Genomic DNA, 22,495 nt, shown 5'->3' on the forward strand with positions numbered 1-22,495 from the left:
TGGGGGTGTGGGGTGGGGGGGGGTGGGGGGGGGGTCGAGTGCGAATTTCACAGCTGCACATGAAAGGTAAGGGCGACCGCCGGACTGTAACTTGACAGAAGGTTGTGGCTGATGCGGGGGATCACGTGTTTGTTTTGATCGCGGCGGTTTATGGATCCATACGTTGTGGACGTGCAGAAATCGAATCTTTGTTGTTGATCCACTGTCTCACCGTAGTAATTCTAGCCGTTGTTAACATAGCTGTTTTTTTTTTTTTTTTTTGCCCGTAAACAAACATACCCACGTGCGCAGTCTTTGCGTTTCACGCGGGCAGATGCCATTTTATTTCTGGCAAAAAGCAAGAATGCACGAATGTGACCTCTGTCAAAATATGCCAGGCCGCATAGCACAAGTGCTGTTTTTGGTCTGGGGCCAACTTGTTTGGCCTTGTCGTCTTCAGTGAGGCGGCTGGTGCTGCTGCTGCTGGCTTAGCTTGCTCTGCTAGCGAGCGCACAAAACTCTCCTCTTTGAATAAAGACGCACAAAATTTGACGTTTGTCATAGGAAAGAATGTTCCAGCGTCAAGCTATCGCCATCATAAAACCTTTTCTTAAATGTACAGGCAAAATAACAGTTAATATTCGAAGCGGTCACGCAAGTTTAAAAGAAAGTAAAATTATTTGCCCTCTGAAGGTGTTTGACTGACACCTTTCCACCTTAACCCGAGCAACGTTTCTGGAGATTATTAAAAAGAAAATTTACATTCAATTTTTTTTTCCTAAATTGAGGCCATAAATGTGCTTCGAAATGACACAAGACGCTTCGGTTTTATTATCATAAAACGGATGTCTTGAGAAGGCCGCAGATAGGAAAAACACAAGTATATTTTCTTGGTCAATATCTGTAGCATAGTAGTTTTTAAGTATTTGATGAATTACAAAGATTGATTTGAACTTGATTTTCCCCCCACCCCCCACATTTAAGATCATGATTATGCTTACAATGTGTACATTTAATACAGAAATCTGTTCTTCACAAACATAGAAAATGACATGCATATAAACTTATTTATTTGTCTGTAACATATTTGACAACCTATATTTAGCCTGAAAGTTAAGGGGAGAGGTTTTAAATAGTCCTTGGTCTTAGTTTTTCTTATATTGCGGGCACCCATTAAATATGCTGCCTCGTTATTGCTTCAATTAATAATAAGCGTTGTTATGTCTCTTGTATTTGTTAAATTAGTTTGTAAATGTAAATTCACGATTTGGAATACAACTATCCAATATTTTTAGAACCGAGTGTTCTACTGATTATCCTGTCGATGAATCAAGTCATCCGATTCAAATGTATTTTGCATTATTAAACAACAGTGTCATTACAGAATATCGGAACAAACATTTTCGGAGCGATAAGCTTTGCTTCACTCAGTTCAATTTCCTGGTCTATAGGTATCATGACACCTACAGAAAAAAAATGCATCATGTTTTTAATTTGTCATGTCAAAAGCAGTTTAGTATGGCATATTGTGGTAAAGAAAATGTTTTCTGCCATTGCATAGTTATAGCAGTGCTTTAAAAATAGACATGTTCTCGCTTTGTTTCTTCTGAAACAAGCAGAATTCTCACCCTTTGCTTTGCTGACCTGTGTGTGGGAAGACGGGACGCAAGGATGTGTGATTTAGTTGTCCTCCCCCTCCACCCCCCCGTCCAACAAAGATTGATATTGGATACGTTACAAAGAAGCATTAGTTTAGCTCTTAACGTAGATTTGGCCAGCTTTGACTGTCCTTATTATTATTACGAGTGGCTTTGGCCTCCGTCCACAATTCTCTTCCAGTTGTACAATATGTCACGTGTGGCTTAGCGTTTTGCCATCACGCCATGACGATAAACCATTAACGCCACCGGAGTGGGACGTGCTGTTGGCATTTGTCACATCTTAACATGAGGTCCCTTCGGAATGTTGGCTGGGACTCTTATGTTCGATCAGTGTTCCTCATCCAATGTCCTTTGAGCGTATGTTCATTCGGTTGCGGCGTACGCCGATTACAATCGGGCAGGAAGTCCAGACATCAGCTCTGTGCACCCTCTCTCCTGCTCCGCACTGCTGGATAAAGTTAGAAGGCGTAAACAAATACCGCACCACCGCAATGTTTGTTTAACGGACAAAGAAATCAAAAGACGCACGCACACGCAACAATCTTGGCTAGTAAACAGAATGTAGGCTCTTTGATTTGATTCTTTGTTTCATTTTGTTCCTATTGCGCTGCTAACATTGACACCTCATTTCAAGGAGACATTATGCATTATTTTCACAGCCGCAATGTTTGTTTAACGGACAAAGAAATCAAAAGACGCACGCACACGCAACAATCTTGGCTAGTAAACAGAATGTAGGCTCTTTGATTTGATTCTTTGTTTCATTTTGTTCCTATTGCGCTGCTAACATTGACACCTCATTTCAAGGAGACATTATGCATTATTTTCACAGTTGCAAAGACTTCTCAGGTGTTTTAGAGTGAGAATGCAATATTCAAAACAAACAAACAAAAAAAAAAAATCCCTTTTTGTCATTTTGTCAGTGTGACCTGACCTAACAGAAGTACATGATTAAAATATTCTGTGGGAAGAAAAAAAAAATAATCAGCCCTCTCTGGCTACATCGTCACCCTTTTATATTGATTTGTAAGAAACCACTGCGCTCAAGGAAAAACAACAAATCTGAGGCAGAAAGCATGACTGACTCAATTTAATGAAAAAAATTATTTGCGTGGGCAGTTTTGTGAATCAGATTTAATTTGAGGAGTAACTTTCAAATTTTGCGGAACAGTTTTTTGGGGGCAGGATTTATTAAGGTTTTTACGAAACATAAAATATGACAATATAATGAACAATTATTTTTTTTGTAATTAACTGTTTTCATTTCACATTGTGTAGAGCAGCAAACTGTATTTCTTGTCTCGAGACTTTTTCAGTGGGGCAATTTCAAACAAATATAAATTTCTGTTTCAACTTAATATTTCTGATTGGGATGGATGATATTTTAGGAAAGCTAAATTGATCGTACTGGACTGTAATTTTGACATTTTATTGTGTGGACCTCAAAAGTCAAAACCAAAACCTCTGAATGTCGGCAGGAGTTGACGTGAGCGACGCGCATGCGTTGAGCCACAGCGAAGAACCTCACCAAAAAAAAAAAATAAAATGTTGGCCTAATTCTGAATTTAGAGCTTCATCCTGCATCTACACACATGCCATCTATTTTAGCAGAGAAAATCAAAAATTTTAACGTCAGTTGGAATGATTGAAACATGAAGGACTGCGGCGCACATCTTTGATGGAAGTCCCCTCTGGCTTCCAGTAGATGGAGGACGGGTGGGTGCAGGGTGGAATGACGTGGGGCCGAGGGCCATTGCACTTTTGCCCGCGAGTTAACCGCCCTGCGCAGCGCTCCCGCTGGATGTAAAAATAGCCACCGGCGCAAGAATCCCAGCCATGTCGCGCAAACAAAGACAGATTTATACAAGTCGCGGCACCGAGTACAGACGAGCTTTTGTCGCCAAGAGGCTGCAAGCGCCAAATGTGACGCTCTTGCCACTCCCACCCTCGCAGAGCGCTCTTTGTTCCCGCGCAGACCTAGTGACCTGATAGTCAGGGCGTACTGGAAGCACCGTGCGTACTTGTTTACTGCAGTCGAGCTGGATTGCTGTGTCATGGAAATGAGCCGCGGTAGCAGTTTAACGCATATCCAGCCTAAGGGTCTGTTCCATGGCTCAGGTTAAAACCTTTGGTGACTTTTTCGTGCGTCATGTTAGGATACGTCTTCAACCAATTTTGTTGTTTGGTGAACCTGGTGTCTGGGGCCCAATTTTTTTCAAAACATAACAGTATTACTTAGACTGTAAATAGACGGCTGGCACATCATGATTAAGTTATCGCTTGCTTTGTTCTAGAATACAAGCCTGGGCCACAAGGGGGCAGTTTAATACTGAGATATCGTTGCACACAAAGATGTTCACAGCTTCTCAATATGTTGCTTTAATATTTGTTCTCTTTCAGGACGTTTGACATCAGTTGGGCATATTATACGTGCGACTGTGAGTAATCTTGTACTGTCTATATGTGTTGCCGCGCCATCCGTGATCAGTTATTGAATACACAACAATGAATTTAATCAAGAATTTTTGGGGCGGGTTGGAAAAGGCAAGGGGATGTTTTCACTGTTGAAATCGCAACAAGTTGTGCCTCACGCATTACATCATGACTAAATATATTCTCATGCAGGCCAAATTAACAGCAGTTGATACATCATTCACATTTTTCTCCATCTCGCCCAAGGATTTTTGGGAGGGTGAGGGGGGGGTCAGTGTAAATCGTGCATGAAACCATTACTGACGCGCTGTGGGTGCTCTTGTTAGTTTCTTGCTTGGAAGAGATGCAGAGTAAAGCTCATGCAAAAATAAAATACTATCAACTGACGTCAATGTGGCCTGGTGCTTTTGAGCAGCCTTAAATCGTGTCTGGTGATGTTTGCCAGATGATTTTTAACGGACACCAGCCTAGATGATTTCACACATTTTTACTCATCCGCCTCATGTTTTCTTTAATGCCCACAAAACGCCGGATGAGTCAGCGCAGGTCATTTAGCCACAGTCCAGATGGTCTGGTTACTCGGTTTGACTTCAAGCCCTCCCAATTCTGCATTTGGTTAGGTAAAAACTGATTTATTTATTCTTTTATGGACCGTGTAAAAGTGGCAGCAGGTGTCATCCCACCTTCGGTACGGCTCTAATACTACCTCAGAATTTGGAAACAGGATCAGTTAGTACCTTTCACACAGCGCAGCTTTGACAAGCGGCATGAAAGGGGGCTTGAGGTGTGGTTCCCTCCTTTGTCACGGCGCTGTTACGGTCTCTGATTTTGATCAATTGCCCGGTTGACAAATGGAATGGCGTCACGGGAAAAGTCGGGAAAATGCCGACTTTTACTTGTAAAAGGCTTCCCGACTACAGAAGTGAATGCACACATGGGCTTGCTTATCATTCCCCATTAGTGCTACGACGGACAAGCTTCCAATTTTGAGCTCACGATGAGCCATGTGTTGTCATTAGCATTTAGTGCACTTGAGGTTGCATTAGATCATCCCAAACGCACATCCAGAGCAATAAGTGTGAGTCGGGAGGCAAGCCTGTGCAAAAGACAGAGAATGTCCAGAGTTTGGAATCGTTTCACACTTTGAGGAGCTAAAGTGCAATATGCCTATTGTGCAGCACAACTAGTTTACGGTAAATTACACAACTGCACGTCTACTAATAACGAAACTCGATTCGCAAATCTTTTACCAAAATTATAAAATACTACATTGTGGATTTGGTCTGCCACTAGGATGGTCTGGAAAGGTAACACTGATGAATGAGGAATTGTTTTACTGAAAAGTGAGAAAGTCCGGGTGGGATATTTTGAGACCCTTTGCAGCAGAATTGCTTTACGGAATCCACCTTGAAAAAAGATGGATACATCAATGGACAGAAGTGTGACGAGCTCTGGAGTGTACCACTGGGACTGGCACCCTTACGAAAGGGTACAGATTGGGGATGTCCCGCTGGCACCCGAGTCAGAGTTTTTGGTTTCAAGTATCTACAGATCCCGAGTTCTGATCCGTCTCAAATTGATTTAGGAATTAATTAATGGACCCTCTCTGTCTTCCTTTGAGAATTGGATCTTGGTGGTCCTTAGCAGAGTTTAGCTAGTGTCAACATTCTGGATAAAAATTGTCAGGTTGTCCGTTTCTGGACCGCACTACCACAAAACGTCTCAAAGCTGTTGAATCATGATTTTCCCCCCTCTCGTTAATAATGTGACTCAACTCGGTTGGCATCTCGGTCTGACCCTTCCTAACCTCAGACCCTCAATACCCCCTCTGTTTGGGTCCCCACCCCCCTAGGCTGTAGGAACTGGGTGGGACCACTGGATGGTGTCTTCATCCTATCAGGAGACTGGGAGGAAAAGTGGGAACAAGAGTTCAGGGACTGCTGCGATGCCAGGAAGAGCGGGGGCGGCCAGTCCCCATCCTTAGTCCAGCATCGTCCCATGCGGTCTCATTCCCAACCCAGAGGCAAGGCGAGCTCCCATGAATTTAAGTTAGCACTGCTTTTTGATGGATTGATTTTAAGATTCACAAGCAAAAATGGAATGTACTGAACAAAAAGCGGGATTGGTGCCGGTTTCCTATTTCTGAAGGATTCCCCACAGGAGGTATGTAGTTACTTGTTCCAGCACCATGGTGTCAGATTGTTTTGATGCGTTGTTTGTGGTATTTGGACGGACGGTGATGGTCAATCAAACCCCCTGTGGCACCAAACACCATAGCTTGGTTCAGAAAGGTATCACTCTGAACATTCGCCCCCTTTAGGTAAGGAAAGGCAGCTTTATTTCTACAGTAGAGCACATTTCATACACCAGATAACTCAATGTGCTTAACGCAATTAAAAGTACAGCATTGAAAAGCAGTTTCAACCAAAAGCGTGAAAGACATTTCAAATTATTAATGGCCTGCACGATGTTCAAGATTTGGTAGAATGTATTTTTTTTAATGCTTTAAATAACCTTAATCATAGGTATGGGGGGGGGGAGCATAAATTTTAATCAGGATTTAAAAGTATTTACGCTGGCGGCTGACTTCACTTTAGTTGAGGTACAGTAAATCAGAAGTACGATATAAGGTGCACTTAAAATGAGCTTTTCTGGCGGCATATTTCCAACGGCATATTTCCAACGTTACAATGTGGGACTGGACCGGAGCAAAGTCAACTTCAGTTTACAATAGCTGCCAGGACCGAGCAAAAAAAAAAAAACCCCAAAAAATGTTTGATTAATGGTGAGTGCATTGACTTGTTTATAGCTGTTGAACTGTCAACCAAGATAGCATTTAGCATGAGCCAAAGTACAAGCACAGCCACCAGTCACTAGATTGACTACTGATGTTCATTTTTTTTCATCTGTCTGAGGGACCCCTCCTCCACTCGAAGCGACCCCCACGTAGTGCCGCAGCAAACGAAAGCAAGCGAGACACCCTACACAACCCGATGTTTCAGACCAGTCTGAACCTAGCATAACGATGCTAAATCTATCCAAAAAAAAACCCCGGTACAATTAGAATGAACTCTTTAATATACAGTATAATACGCCTTATGACTTTTGTTTAAGACCCATTCATTGATATTGTGCCTAATAAGAGAGTTCACCAAGTGGTCTGTAAGATGCGGTGGACGGCGCATTCTGGTCTGCTTCTATGTGACAACGGACCTTCAATTGTCATCTTGAAATAAACAGTAACACCCAAATAGAAAGAGCACAACACGTCAGACGGCCCCTCATTGTTGTTTTGTATACTACAGTTGACTTTGTTGTGTGCTAGACGGTGTCACGCGGTGTACCACCACAGTCCCATCGAAACACCCAGTGGTGGGAAACCCCATCAGATGATTTGAATTTCACAATATTTTCAAGTCGTGTGCGTACATTTCAGGCATTAGGTCTTCGTGAAGAATCCGTCCTGATGGCCATTTCATTTGTATTTAGTGGGTATGATTCTGCGCGAGAAAAATCAATGTGCGTTGGGAATAACGGCGTGAAAGCCCACAGATGGATGCGCGTTAATCACCAGCATGCCAATGCGCTAGAACTCCTTCGCTCCTTATCTGCCTGTCTTCTTGAAACGGACTCAACCTCGACAGTTTGAATTGGGTTGGACTGATGCTGTCATCATTTGATTGACAAGTGAAGATTGGAGTTTTACCGCATTATGAGCTTACCTGCTAGTTGTCTTGCAGCCCTCTTGAGCCACAGCTGACTGGAGAACATGTTTTGTACAGTGTGTGTGTGTGTGTGTGTGTGTCTATGTATATGTGTGTGTGTGTGTGTGTGTGTATTTTTCATGCCCATGGGGTTGTTTTGGTTTACTCTCCAGGTAGTTTCTGTTAAGTTTAAAATTGTAGAAAAAAATATTCTTAAATGATAAAACCGCTTCTGCTGGTTGTACCTTTTATGGCTTCTTTTTATTCCAGATTTTAATTGAATTTGTAAACACCCTCACACTTATTGTTAGCTCATTTTAAAAAAGTGTGGATGAGTGTTACACCTCCAGTTTTCATAACAGGCTTAAAACCTGTGCCTGGTGTGTTATTATACCGAAAGTGCTTCCTGTCCTCATTGGTACCTTGCAGCCCAAGTTGTTTTGATCGTACCAAGCCAGTCATCTACATTCCCCAGGCTGCTTGCCGGCCTGCCTTCTTGTAACCTTATCTCTATGTCCCCTTTAAATCCCCAAGTGCGTAACTTGACCTAAAATGCCCATGTCATGTACCAGAGGGCAAAGCGAGAGAGAGACTCTTCCCTTTCTGCACACCATAACAATAACACATGCTTCAGTGTGAGGGTTTTTTTTTTGTTTTGTTTTTGTTTTGGCACAGAGGCAAACAGAGAAGGGTCAATATATTTTTAAGCGCTCCACAGTGTGTGCGGTTGGGTGCAATAAATGTTTATGGAACAGAAAATTGAGTGTTTATGTAACCTTTATTTATGGTATGAGAATTTAAATTCAGGATGATAGTGATGACATTTAAAGGCATGAGGAAAATGGACAGATAGGTGCACCTAGTGCATCGCAACACATTTTGGCGGCAGGGCGTACTAGCCTCACAGTTCTGAGGTTGTGGCTCCGGTCCGTGCTTGTGTGTCTATATGTGCCCTGTGATTGTCCGGCATTCAGTCCAGGGCGTACACACATTTCGCTTGCCCAAAGTCAGCTGGGATAGCCTGCAGCTGTAGCACCCGAATAAAGACGGGCGGTATGGAAAAATCACCCACGCGATCCACTTTTTCATAAATTCATACACGTGCAAGATTCAGAAACAGTGCCACAACAAACGACGTGATGTCGATTTGTTCTCCTTTTGCAAGAATGTCAAGAGGAAGAAGGCTTTGCAGTGCATTCGGACAGTTGGTGTTATGAAATGGATGCATTCAGTGATTCGGTGGTTTTCGCTCTTTGAAATGGAAAACGGACCATTGTCGGTCTTTTGTTTTGACTGCTGGTAAAATTGTAATGGCGTTCGGGAAGTCTGTGGCTGAGCCTTGGCCTGCTCACAAAGAGAGACCCCGGAAAAGCAAGCGCTTGTCCTCAGGGTTCAGCACTTGTCATTCCCAAAAGTGACAATAAACAAAGCTTGTTGTTAAAATTCCGCGCACAGAGCTATGTATGCTTCCTTATCTGTCCGAGCTCAGTGTTTTCTTATGTAACAGTTCTGCTGACTTTGGTATTTAGTCAAGCGGTCCCGGCCTTATGTTTGTGTTTTGTTCAAATTCACAGCAGTAAATTTGAACAAAGCAGTCCAACGTTGCCACTATTACTCACTCACAAAGTGACCTCCTACAGCCTGCATATGAACAAAGAAATAGCCTCTTTTATGCTGCGATACCGCAAAATGGCAGTAACATTCGATCTTTCAACAAAATAGAGTGGGGAAAAGTTTGGAAGACTCTACACCGGCATCGCCGTACATGTCTTACGCCTCTAATACCACTCTCAAAGTCGGGAAGTTTACTTATTGACTTTGACTTCCAACATTCCGTGTTGGTACCGTTGACAGAGAACAGCGATATGGGGGGGCGGGGGCAGCTTTGATGGTTCGTGAGAAAGGGGCTGCAGACCTTGTCAAGCCTCTTTTAATGACTCTGATTCTATAGAAGGCGTTAAATTGTCCAGTCACATTTACTTCATCGTGCTCGAAAGCAGAGAAGGCAGGATGACCGGAACAGCTGAACTTTATTTGTGATTAATTAGCGGCAGTTTTAAGGATGGCAGTTGTGTGCTGACTATTCCTTAACATGAGTTTGAATGTGATTTTATTCATTCAGAGCACAGCCACATTTGCGTTAAGCCACTCTCAACTCTTTTTGGTCTTTTGTGCAGGCATGGAAGAAGCGGTGGTTTATGCTTCGCAGTGGCCGTTTGACAGGTGACCCAGATGTGCTGGAGTACTACAAGAATGACCACGCCAAGAAGCCCATCCGCGTGATTGACCTCAACTTGTGCGAGCAGGTACACACTTGTCCAATTTTTTCATTCGTATTACCGCAAATTCACCTTTTTTTTTTTTTACACTAAATGGTGGTGTGGAAAAACCATTACAATAGGTCATTCCACACTCCAAAATAAATAAATGAATAGAATGTAAATAACTCAGTACAGTATATTGTATGTGATGCCTCAAAACTCACTAAAGAGTTGCAGTTTTTTTTTTTTTTGTTTTTGTTTCAGTACCTCTGTAGATGGACGGTGCGCCGTTGCCGGTTTAAATTTTTTTGCGGCGGACCTTGCAGGTCACGTAAATATAGCCGCTGTTGAAAGTGCTGACGAATCCCATCCCTTGCCTCGCCCTAGGTGGATGCCGGGCTGACGTTCAACAAGAAGGACTTGGAGCACAGCTTCATCTTTGACATCAAGACCATCGACCGTGTCTTCTACCTGGTCGCTGACACGGAGGAGGAGATGAACAAGTGGGTGCGCTGCATCTGCGACATCTGCGGCTTCAACCCCACCGATGAGGGTAAGAACCATAGCCGTTACTGTACATTCCTAAATTGGAGCAATTTCGGTACTTTAGGCCCTCGCATGTGGGCAAGGAGAGCCACGATCACGATGCACTTTCGAACACAAAACAAAATGAGAACGATTGCAAGAAGCAACAACGGACTCTATAATACACAAGTAACGAGAATAAAATCTTCTTTTTAAGAGGGTGTATTCGATAAAAGGGTGTATTATTCACGGAAAATAGTGGTAATTCCAGGAGAATAAATTGGGTGGCTATTTTGTTGACTTCGTTTTTGTTAGACATTGTCAGTCTTGTAGGCCCTCGCATGTGGGCAAGGAGAGCCAAGATCACGATGCACTTTCGGACACAAAACAAAATGAGAACGATTGCAGGAAGCTTCAACGGACTCTATAATACACAAGTAACGAGAATAAAATCTTCTTTTTAAGAGGGTGTATTCTATAAAAGGGTGTATTATTCACAGAAAATAGTGGTAATTCCAGGAGAATAAATCGGGCGGCTATTTTGTTGACTTCGTTTTTGTTAGACATTGTCAGTCTTATATCGCGAGCGTCGGTTAAAAACGGCCGTGAGAGAGCGTGCGGAAGAATAAGCTGCTCGGGACAAACGTTCTCGCGCGCGGCGTTTCTCGCAGTTCTTCTCACAAAAGAAATGTCCTTGGTTCTCTCTTTTGCTCTCGCTCGCGCTAGTGATTGTGCAGGCCCACTCCCACTCTTTCCTTGCGTGTGTGCCACTAAAACGCTACATGATCGCGCTGACAATACGAGACGGTCGGAGAGCAGTAAGAGTGGGAGGTGTCGATGATCGACAGGCACCCTGTGATTCAGTGCCTCCGCCAACCGGCGGAGAGGAGACGGATGAGCAAGCCGTGTACCTTGAACAGCGGAGAAAAGTTGTCATCCAGAAAGTGGATAACGGCAGGAGGGTGGAAGTGAAAAAAAGATGCTCTTAGTTCTGCATTGCCTTGGCGTTCAGTCAGTGCGGGGGTTCGAAACCATCATTCCAAACGGAGTGTAAATTTGACATGATGATCTTCCAGTCAAAAAGTCACAACACATGGAAAACTTCCAAATCGGCATGTTGGCCTGTTCATCGATGTCTTTGTCTTCCACCCAGTCTTCTGATGTGACACGACCTCTCGGTCTTTAATTTCCTCCCACACGTCAAGAGCACGGTTGGACAAATAAAAGGTTGGAAAACTTAATTTCCTGTCCCCAACGCTTCCAAGTATCATCATGTGGCCTTTCTTCGTGTCATATTTAATGTCAAGATGGGACCTTCAGCATCTGTTGCAACCCAACACAAAACCCACATCATCTGCATACGTAAAATGACTTACAGTCGTATTGGCCAACTGAAAATCTGTATTAGTTAACAGATTGGTAAGTCATCTAAATCAGCGGTCCCCGACCTTTTTTGCCCCACGGACCGGTTTAATGCCAGACAATATTTTCACCGGCAGGCCTTTAAAAATACAACCACATAATCAAATGTTCCATTCCCACACCAAGATAGTGAACAAAAAGTCAAGAACAAATTAAAACAAAAATAAAAAAAAAAAAACATTTTTGTTCATGGAATAAAATGAAATGAAATTGCTTTTTAAAAGATTTAAAAAGAAACTTACTTGAGACTACAAATGATCTTTATAAAACAAAGTAAAACTGCAAATGTTGGGAAAATGTCCTTCCTATCTGTCACTTAATTTACATGAGCTTTTGAGGTTCATTTTAAACATATTTTGGTATTGCTGTACCTCCGTCGCTACAAACGAAGGAAGGTCAGTTGTTTGACAATTGTAGTTGACCTTTTTTTTTTCATCTTATCATCCTGATCTTGAAAAAGACTCAAACTAATCAACTAAACTAAAATGAAGCATTTTCCATTTTTAAAAAATAGTCTAAAAACTCAAACTCCATTGAAAAAAAAGTCAAAATGAAATTAAAACTACCGATAATGAAAAATCCCAACCTATTGTAAGTCTGTTCCACACGAGCTAAAATGGCCACCACCCTTTCTCTTCTCCTGTGTTTCAAGAGGCTGCCAAAGCTGGCCATCAGTCGGCCATCGGGGGCCTGGTGGTGGACACCCCTCCGCATACGGCGCTCGGCAACGTGATGGGATCGGCGGCGGCGTTGCTGTCCGCCGTGCCGCCTCCCTACCAACCAGTCAGCGTGCGACATCTTGACTCCCAATCCAGCACGGAGGAGCCCCAGGATTACTTGTGGCTGGTCAATTGTGAGAGCAAAAAGCCGGACGCTAACAGGTAACACCGCGCTGTTCTTCCTGCGCCGCTTCTCGTTCTTCCACCTTTCTTCATACCTGCTGCGCCTCGTGTAGCTCGGTGCCGCTTCGCTCGTCTCTGGAGGGCAACCGGGAGTATTTGCTCCTGGAGGAGTGCGAGAGCAGGACTCTTCCTCCACAGGCTAGTCTGTGAGTGGCCGGCCATTCAGCTTGAAAGTGCCTGCTTGGTGTGCGGTGTTTCGACCCAGCCAAAACTAATCCACATTTCCATAGCTTCCAGGAGATGGTTTTCTTCCATTTTGAAGCATGTTTTGAAATTAACCAACAGCATTTCAGTGAGGAACATGGTCTTTTCCATCCTGGGATGGCCAGGAATTGTTACGAATGTTGTTGGCCGTAGAAAGAAAGCCTCAACATTCACTTATATAAACTTATATTAAGAATCTATGTTGATCCACAAAGTACATCACAGTGATGATAGTCCGGTCGACTTGGACGAATTGATGACATCCTCAGTTACACAGGCCCCATCCCTTGACCCCTCCATCCAATCGCATTGGGGGGTGTCAAGAGTAAAGCTCCATCAACGTTCGCCTCAACTCAAACGTCCACCCCCGTGCGTTGTCCTCTCAGAGCCCACGCTGAGTGTTCCAAGTCTACCTCCTCCGAGACGGACCTGAACGACAACCTCCCGTCGCACCGAACGCCCACGTCATCCACGTCGTCGGCCAAGCACAGCTCTCAGAACGGCTTCTTCGCCGGGCACCCGGCCCCGGCCTCCGCTTCGTCTCTGTATGACTCCCCTCCGTCGCGGGGCGCCTCCCTCCTGAGTGACAACGGCCTTTACCACCTACCCCGAAGCTACTCTCAGGTAGGGGTGCCAATGGGTGGGAAAGTCCCGGTAAATTTCCAGTGAATCTGGGAAATTTTCATTGGAAGCCAAACGCATTCATGCCTTGACTTGCAAGCGCCCCATTGTATGTACACTGTATATGTGTGTGCATGTACAGTGGCATGAAAAACGTTGGGCACCCCTGATAAATTTCAAGATTTTCATTTCTGTCATTTTTTTGTTGACATATATAATTGACTGCTTGACACCTTTTGCGTGGATGTGTTTATCATGACTCAAGTTTTGTTATCCATGCGATGACCAGGGGAAAAGGATCAAGCATGTTGCTAGCGCGGGGGGTTGTTAGCTTAGCGTTCTGCGAATCTCCCTCTCCCCTCCCCTGTCTATAAAGTAATAACCGTTTTAAATCAAGCTAAAGTAAACATAAGTAAGAGATAAGGGACGTATTTATTCACGCTTTGAATGTGTGCGAAGATCTAACGCAGCAAAGGGGTGGATGCAGCAAATGTGAGGCTGCGGCAAAATGACTATGCAAGAGGCTTGAATTTCACATATTTCCAAGGTCACTTTGTACTTGACAAAAAGAAGAAGAGTGTTCAAGAATAAAGCATTCAAAGCGCAGAGATGAATAGGAATGACGGTCGTTTGGAGCAGTTCTTTTGGGTGTGGAATCAAGGCTGGAAATCGGTGATTAATCGTTTTTATTCAGTGTGATTTCAATATCAATCAAAATAATCATGATTATGACTTTTTTTTTCCATAATTGCCCAGTCCTAGTCAGCATGGCCCACACTCCACAAGGAACTTCACAATGCCGATTGGATTAAAAAAAAAAAGTTGCAAAATGGAAGTGCCTTGACTTAAAACTAGCTTAAATCCAAACTCCTAACCTAAATCACTTATATTTGCGATCATTTGTCTCCATAGAAAGAAATGGAGATGCTATTAATCTGATACACCCTTTAATGTCCTTCTCGTGTGCATGCAATTCCTGGTTTATTATTCCCACAGAAAATTTCCCACTTGAAATTTCCTCAAAATCTTGCCTCCCCCTCTCTTAGGACACCGTGCTTCTCCCCAAATCGGCCTCGTCCCCCACGGCCCACCCGGATCTCGGCGGCGAGGGCTCCGAGCTGTACGTCTTCAACACGCCCTCGCGGAAGGCCTCCGTGGAGTCGCAGATGCGCAACCTTTCCATCAGCTACGACATCCCGCCCACGCCCGGGGCGAACTCCACCTACCAGGTCCCCCGCACCTTGTCGTCCTCGGAGGGCGGCGGGGACGTCGTGCCCCCTCCCAGGCCACCCAAGCCCACCTCCGGACCCCCGCCGCCCCACGCCGAGCGCTCCCCAACAGACACTTACTACTTGCCCCGCTCGGCCTCAGAGACCGACGGAAACTACTGTGTGCCAACAAGTGCCGGGAATAAAGCTTTACGCAGCAACACTATCGGAACTGTCGACTGTTCGCGGCTACGCAAAGGTTCGTATTTCTCGGATATTTATTTATTTGGGGAATCTGCACAGGAGCGTTATCAGGCCCATATTGACGAAAAAAAGTATTATTCTGATATCCTAATTGCCTCAATAATTTTTGAAGGTTTTCGGAAAACAGAAAAGGGAAAAAAAAATCAACAAATGGGTCCAGTTTCCTCAATACAAGGGTTTCACAAATTAGCAGGATCTGGATGACTGAGAATCTACACAGACATAAAGAAAAATAAATTCTGTTGATCTTAAAATTGTAAAACTACTTTTTTTTTTTTTATTATTATTATTATTATTATAAAATGTTGACTTTAGTCTTGCCGTTATGTTGATCTTAAAGTTGTAAAACTACTTTTTTTTTTTTTTATTATTATAAAATGTTGACTTTAGTCTTGCCGTTCCTCCTCGTCATCTTCCACCTTGTCCTCCTCGAGGTGTTGTCATGAGTGTTGGTGGTGCCATATGATGAGCACTTGAATCATCTGTGTAAGCAGATGGCCAGTTCTCATCTGCGGTTGAACGCTTCGCGCAATGTGTTAAATTGTGTCAAATTTCCTATATTCCTGGAATTCAAATTAGTATTATTATTATTGTTTTGTTTTTTAGATTTTGGTTCCCAGGACTGCTACGACATTCCCAGATCATTCCCATCTGACAAGAGCTGCTCATTCGACTTCAATGAAAGTTTCAACAGCTACTTTGTGAGTTGGACACTTCCACAGCTACTTTCTGACTTGTATGGTATGGTTAAACCCCCCTCCCCCAAAAAAAAATCATAATCACCCTCACATTATTTGGACGTTTGTGTTCGCATGAGTTTATTTTGAAAGGAGGACTGAATAGACATCTGAAATGTCACAATCCTGTGAATGTTGGGAGATTTGCCAAATGCACACATAGGAAAGCTTTTGGATGAAAATCAACATCTTTTGAAGCGATCGGCTTTAAAATCCTTGTCGTAACAGCAAATGACTGGTGTTTTCTAGAAAAACAAAGGCATGGTACCCGTGGGCAGTCAGTCCACTGAGGACGTGGACCAGAACTACGTTCCCATGAGCGCCAATTCCCCGTCCCACCACCACTCGGGCAGCCTGTCGGAGCCCGTTCACGAGACCAACTACGTGCCCATGACGCCGAGCACCATGGAGTTCTCCTCGCTGGGCAAGCAAGTGCCGCCACCCGCCCACATGGGCTTCCGTTCCAGTCCAAAGACGCCGCCGCGGAGGCCCATGCCCAGCGACTGCCAGCCCCCGCCCGTGGACCGAAACCTCAAACCGGATCGCAAAGGTGGGCCCATGCCATACAGCCCATCTTGCCGCTACGGTGGTACCTCCAAGGTCCGACACATCCCCATATTCGATTTGGTTCACTGTATGGGAAGTGTTTTATGTAACCGTTTCACTTCATCATACAAGTAGAAGTCACTATTAATAGATTAGAAAAGATACTTGCATCACGATTGACATTTGCGTTTTTTTTTTATGCCACTTTAGTCTCATCAAAATGCAACCTTTTATTCTTAATCTTAATTTTTTAAGCAATTCATGATTTTTTTCATTCTTTTAAAGCTCTTAAAATCTAAATTGTTCTCTCTGGTACCACTTTAGGCTAAAACCAACGATTTTATTTTTTTTAATCTCGTGAAATCAAATCCTTTTTCTCGTAAAATGTCAACTATTTTCTAATATTCCAACTTTATTCTTGTCAAATAAAAATGAAATTGCAAAATTATTATTTTCTTTCTCATTAAATTACAACATTTATAAATTGTAAAATGACCTATGTTGTGTATGTGTAATATTTTGAATTTAATAGCGTAAAACTATTATTTATTATTATTATGTTAAACGTTTTCATTCCAAAATAACCTTTTTATTCCGCAAATCTAGCCATGCCTCCATTTTTGGAAGGTAAAAATGTACCTGCTTGTTTAATTTCACACTCGCTGGTTGAGCAGGCACTTTGGAGAGCTAATATCTTGATACAAACAATATAAAAAGTAAATTTTCCATCAAATGAGCGCTTTGCAGGAACTTGAAGGTACCACTGTGCATTGTTTGTGGGGGTGCTTGCCTGGTTGATGTGTGCCGAATTTACAGTACACGTCGCTGACCAACCATTTGTGTTTGTGGCCTAACCAATTTGTGTGTCTGCTTCAATGTCAGTTCTTAATGCTGTGAGTCCCAAATGCTCTTACTTGCCCATCTTGTCACACCACATGAATGAGTTTGGACGCTAGGTGACATCCTCTGAGAAGCAAAGACACACTGAGCTCCTTGTCAAAGGGCTCCTGAAACCGAGACCCTGCAGACTGTTTGGCTAGAAGCGGCCGGAGGTGGCGGCGAAGGGTTGCATGGGGTATTAGGTTGTTTCCTCGTGCCATGGGGTGGGTCAACTCGGAGTGGTCACCTTCCATCCCCTTTGTTTCCCCGCTCGTGAATGGAGTTCTTTGATGAGGAAGCCCATAGCGAGGGGGAATCGGCATGTGGGCCGAACGCTGAGTAACGGGGGTGGGGTTCAGAGAGGACATCAAAGTCGCATACGGAAACCACAACGAGGAAATGGGACTTGGGCGAGGCTTGAACCCTAATCCCTCGAGGGGGCAACGGTACCTGTATTCAGATTTTTGTGGTACAGGTTGCACAGTTCCTACAAGGAACGTAGTAGCCAAGTGACAGGAAGCGTAACTGCCCGTGCACTTAAGGCACGTGTCAATTTGGTAAACAACCAAGCAGCTCACCGTCTGCAAAATGGACAAAACTTTTGATTCTTGAATTATTTGAACTATATTTTTAGGTTAAATGACAACATTTATTCTTGTATTATTACAACTTGATTTTCATTCAATTCCAAGCCTTCGAAGTACTACTGTTATGAGGACTCTTCTCATTTTTTACTTGAATACCTAATTTCAAACTAAAATATACAATGTTGTGTGTTTGAAAAGATGCACATTTTTCCCCTCTCACTATTATAAACGTAATTTTCAAACTAAAATATACAATGTTGTGTGTTTTTAAAGATGCACATTTTTCCCCTCTCACTATTATAAACTTGTCATATTCAACATTATGTTATAACTTCCTTATGAAACTACAACTTGCTTCTTATTACGGCTTTTGATCAAATTGCTACTGAACTCTCATAAATTTACACCTGATATAAAATTATGACTCACCCATCATATTATCGATAACTTTTTCTTGAAACATTCCAACATTACACTTGTATAAAATTGTTGTTTTTCACTGAATATTGTGACTGTTTTTGTCAAATTATTCCGCGAGTCAATTTATGTTTTTAAAATGTTCTTCATATTCTGACTTTATTCTGCCCTTAAAAATGCACCGTAACACATTTTTTGCGTCATCATTCTCGTAAAATTCTTCTTCTTGTTATATTCTGAATTTTTCTTCTGACTTTCTATTCTAGTTACATTGCAACTTTAGTCACTGTACATCTATTCAGACCAAACCTATTCGAAAAATGAAGGACAATTTAGCCTGTCTCAACTATTTAGGCAATTTACTTTTGATGGACCAAGTTAATGATCCAAAACATTGTAAATTGTCAATCTTGCATGAGCGCCATGTGCATGTCAGTTGAGAACACGTCACTTTTTTTTTCCTTGCCGCCATACGCCTCCGAGGACTCGCCGTGCTTCGGCACAGCTCCTCATGCATGCACAGCTGTGATGTCAGTCTTTGTGTGGGAAGCCGTGTGGTGCATGTTTTTTTTCCGGGGGCGGCGAAGGGGCAGCATGGCTCTTGTGTTGTCATGGCGATCATAATCAGGGGTGGTGTGTGTGGTGGTGGGGGTTGATTTGGACGTCGAGCGGCTTTGCATGGCAGGGAAGTTGGCAATGATGTGATTTGAAATGATTCAGTCTTCTTTCGCCAATCAGGTCAGAGTCCGAAAGTAATAAGAGCAAAGGGTGTCGGTTTAGAGCGAACCGATTCCCAAACTGTAGGAGAGTTCCCGCGGGGAAGACGCAAGGGTAGGTACTCCTCACTGAAGCCGTGAAGTCCTCTTGTCTTTCTTTTGACTTATTTGCATGTTGACAGTGGTGTTTGGGTTCTGTCGTGACTGTCACAAATGACCGTACAAAAATTTTTGCCTCGATTTGGTTCTGAAATCGTCACCCGCTCCCTTGTGTGAGGGGGTTACATTTGACACCGTCGTCACTAACTCTTTGCTAACACTCACCAAAATCACCCTAAAAATCAGATTTTCTCTGTACTTGTGTATAATACAGTTTAGCTGGTATCTTTTATAATCTGAGTGAATAATATGCATAAATAAAGATTCAAAACATTCCAATAAAATGTAGATGCTTTTAAGTACTGGTTTAACAACGGTGCTCTCTTCCCCAGACCTTTGATAAGGTCTTTCAACTTTCTTTGCTTTGAAATCTATTTAACGGTTTGTAACTACGTTTCAATAGTGTACATTTAATTGCAGCATGTGAATCGTTTTGAGTTATGTTGTGGATGAAGCGCGCTGTGAATTAGTGATTCAATATTTTTTACAATCTCGAGGTACTACCTTGGTTTTGGTGAACTAAATAATGTGACAACTTTTGGGGGGCGCGGAGGGGGGCGGTTACAAACGAGAGCCATTTACTGAATTTTACAGTCCAAAATAGTATGACTTATTGAAGTCCCTCCTCTCAGTTTTACATCATTACTTGGCACCAAGGTTTCACCAGATGGCTGCAATGTGATGTTTTTGTGTGAAAAAATATTCACAAAATAAACACAAACACTGAAGCTTGTCCACGGATACGTCACGCAGAGTGTCTAACAAGTTAGCTCAGCAAATAGCCGGCGAACTCTACTCTCATTCGCTGAATTGCGCATCACTCAACAAGCCAGACCACGCCTTTTAAAACTATACTCACTCAGTCACAGATTGTCTGTCCATTTCACCGCAGTTACTTCGTCCCAAAATCTTATCTTTTTAAGTTGCCTTACATTTGACATAAAGTGAAATATACCTCCAATGATGTTTAATATTATTCCATAAATAACCCCTCATCGAGTAAATAACTATTGTTTAAAATATTGACTCGAGATGAAAAAATGACATCCCTCGCATGCTTGCATACCTGACACGTCAGGCACAAACGAGGCTTGCCTCAAATTAACCACCCACTAACGTTGCCTTGTTTTGCTTCATATTCCAACGAAGTTGGCCGTCGTGTTGTGTCAGTGACCCGTTGTGCGTTTTTTCAGGGAAACCCGCTCCACTGGAGATCAAACCCTTGCCTGAGTGGGAGGAGCCCTGCACGCCGGTCCGCTCGCCCGTTACTCGCTCCTTCGCTCGGGAGTAAGTGTGCAACAGTCGTCGATGTACAGTATTCATTTATTTTTTTTTCCATTGGTAAAGGTGACTACAACCAAGGGTGTGTTCACACAATTCGGACATATCATATATTATGTTTCCTCAAACGTATTACCTCATCAATTAACTGTTGAACAAATAATCCCCTTCACTTTAAATGGATAGCGCTTTAAATAAATACATACTGTATGCTTCCACTAGGTGGCGGTACTACAATTGTCATCTGACTCGTCTTTCCATTTTCTGATGATCAATGAAATATTATTTAGACACTAAGAGAGAGAAAATTTGTGGATATAAAAAATAAAAACGCCCGATAGTCTCTGCAGTTGGACAAATTACAACTTCCGTCCACTCCCTCAGGAATATGGCATTGCAGTGTATTTTTTTTTTTTTTTTTGCTAAATCAGGAAAGCATGAGATTTGGTCACTTTCTTCCTTGAGTTTTTTTGTTTTGTTTGGGCCGGGAAAAGACCCCGGTGTGAACACATCCTTTTTTTTTTTTTTTTTTAAATACACAGTTCTGTAGTAGATACTAAAGCAGCCACTAACCTTTCATGCATTCGTGTAGTTGACTTTGGTGACCACAGCACGGCTCGTCCCAGGGATCCCCCGCAACGTTTATGTAACACTGCGCGCCGAGCGCTATTTCTGTGTCGGATGTCGCAGGAGGCTATTGCGGTCTCCTGTTTTTGTGTTCGCCATAAAGGGGCTGTGTGTTGACTCGGTCAGTGTGTTTGTGTGTGTAAACATTGTGAATGCTGCTCAGTCTCTCTAGGTTCCCCATGCCCGCCCGGCCCCCGTCAGTGCATAGCACCGCCTCCAGCACTGACTCCGAGGACAGTGATGAGAATTATGTAGCCATGCTCTCTAATATGAAGAACCAGTCAGACGAACCAGTATGTAACACACAACTACTCCTAACAACTATCTACGTATGAAATACATTGTACTCTTGATTTGAATTTTTTCAAATGTGATCTTTTGCGGGGTTGTTGCTAAATGGCGGTGCCTCCGATTTATTCAAATAGGTCGTCAATAACCTTTATTATAAAGCTGAACGATTTTTTTGGGGTGGGGCGTATTTTTTCTAGGTATGTATTTTTCTACAAATTCATCTTGCACTCAATAATATTGAATCTATTGTGCATTCTAGTGTACCAAGATGAAGGCATCAGTTGTGACATCACACATATAAGACTCCACCAATGGATATGACACACAAATTTATCCTCGCAATATGTGACCGCTGACAGGCACTTAAGCTGTCCCCGCAGCAAATTTCATTCACTTTCGCCGTTTATTGGATCTTGCAGGGACCACTGAATGCATTTTTCTAAAAAAAAAAAAAATAAAAAAAAAATACTTTGTAAAGTGTACAAGACATATGACGAGAGGTCCCCCCCCCAAAAATAAAAGGCATCACTGTTCTCATTCCCAGACCAGAACTTAAAATGGCCGTCGAAATTGTCAACTTTCCGCCATCATTGCATCACAGACGTTCCCTGAAAGAGACAGTCGCCCAATTTTCGAGTCCCTGCTCATCTCCCAAAGCCAAACATTGACAGTGTGGTGGACACTCCAGACGGACTCCTCCCCCCCCGCCCCCGCCCCTCTCGTTCTACTTTGCTTTTTATTCTCTTATTTCTATTCCTCTTGCTTTTCAGGTTTTCAGTTCTAGGAAGAAATCTTTTGTTTTGTTTTTGTGTGCGTGTTTTAACTTTTCTCCCTGAATGCAATGCCTTCTAACGCATCCGCAAAGTCGATGTTGCGTTCCTGTTTTTGAAACGCTTTTTTTTTTTTTTTTTTTTCCTTTTTCCAGCCACTCACCACCTTCCTTGCCGCTCAGTAATCCCTCATGGTCTTCATTTCTTTGCCTTCATTTGTTTTTACCTGCTCTTCTCTTCTTTCCTCCGGCCGCCCCCTTCCTCCCACTTTTTTTTTTTTTTTTTTTTGTTCTTGGTGAGG

General features: G+C 43.0%; 1 protein-coding gene across 11 annotated transcripts in view; it reads left to right on the forward strand.

Annotated features, from left to right (window-relative positions):
• gab1 (GRB2-associated binding protein 1) overlaps nt 1–22,495 on the forward strand; it is a 57,753-nt gene that overhangs the window by 28,735 nt on the left and 6,523 nt on the right. For 4 of the 11 annotated variants that reach the window (XM_019862347.1, XM_019862352.1, XM_019862351.1 and 1 more), the window contains 11 exons: nt 9,955–10,083; nt 10,426–10,591; nt 12,638–12,866; nt 12,941–13,033; nt 13,478–13,715; nt 14,759–15,179; nt 15,791–15,885; nt 16,171–16,471; nt 19,089–19,181; nt 20,419–20,512; nt 21,297–21,426. In XM_019862347.1, coding sequence (XP_019717906.1) covers nt 9,955–10,083; nt 10,426–10,591; nt 12,638–12,866; nt 12,941–13,033; nt 13,478–13,715; nt 14,759–15,179; nt 15,791–15,885; nt 16,171–16,471; nt 19,089–19,181; nt 20,419–20,512; nt 21,297–21,426 — 1,989 coding nt within the window. Of the gene's footprint in view, nt 1–6,075; nt 6,237–9,954; nt 10,084–10,425; nt 10,592–12,637; nt 12,867–12,940; nt 13,034–13,474; nt 13,716–14,758; nt 15,180–15,790; nt 15,886–16,170; nt 16,472–19,088; nt 19,182–20,418; nt 20,513–21,296; nt 21,427–22,495 lie in introns of those variants that run through there. The other 7 variants (XM_019862358.1, XM_019862348.1, XM_019862355.1 and 4 more) reach the window with 6 other exon arrangements.

This window comes from Hippocampus comes, unplaced genomic scaffold, assembly GCF_001891065.2.
Source record: "Hippocampus comes isolate QL1 unplaced genomic scaffold, H_comes_QL1_v1.1 scaffold7, whole genome shotgun sequence".
In the NCBI taxonomy this organism is placed as follows: Eukaryota; Metazoa; Chordata; class Actinopteri; order Syngnathiformes; family Syngnathidae; genus Hippocampus; species Hippocampus comes.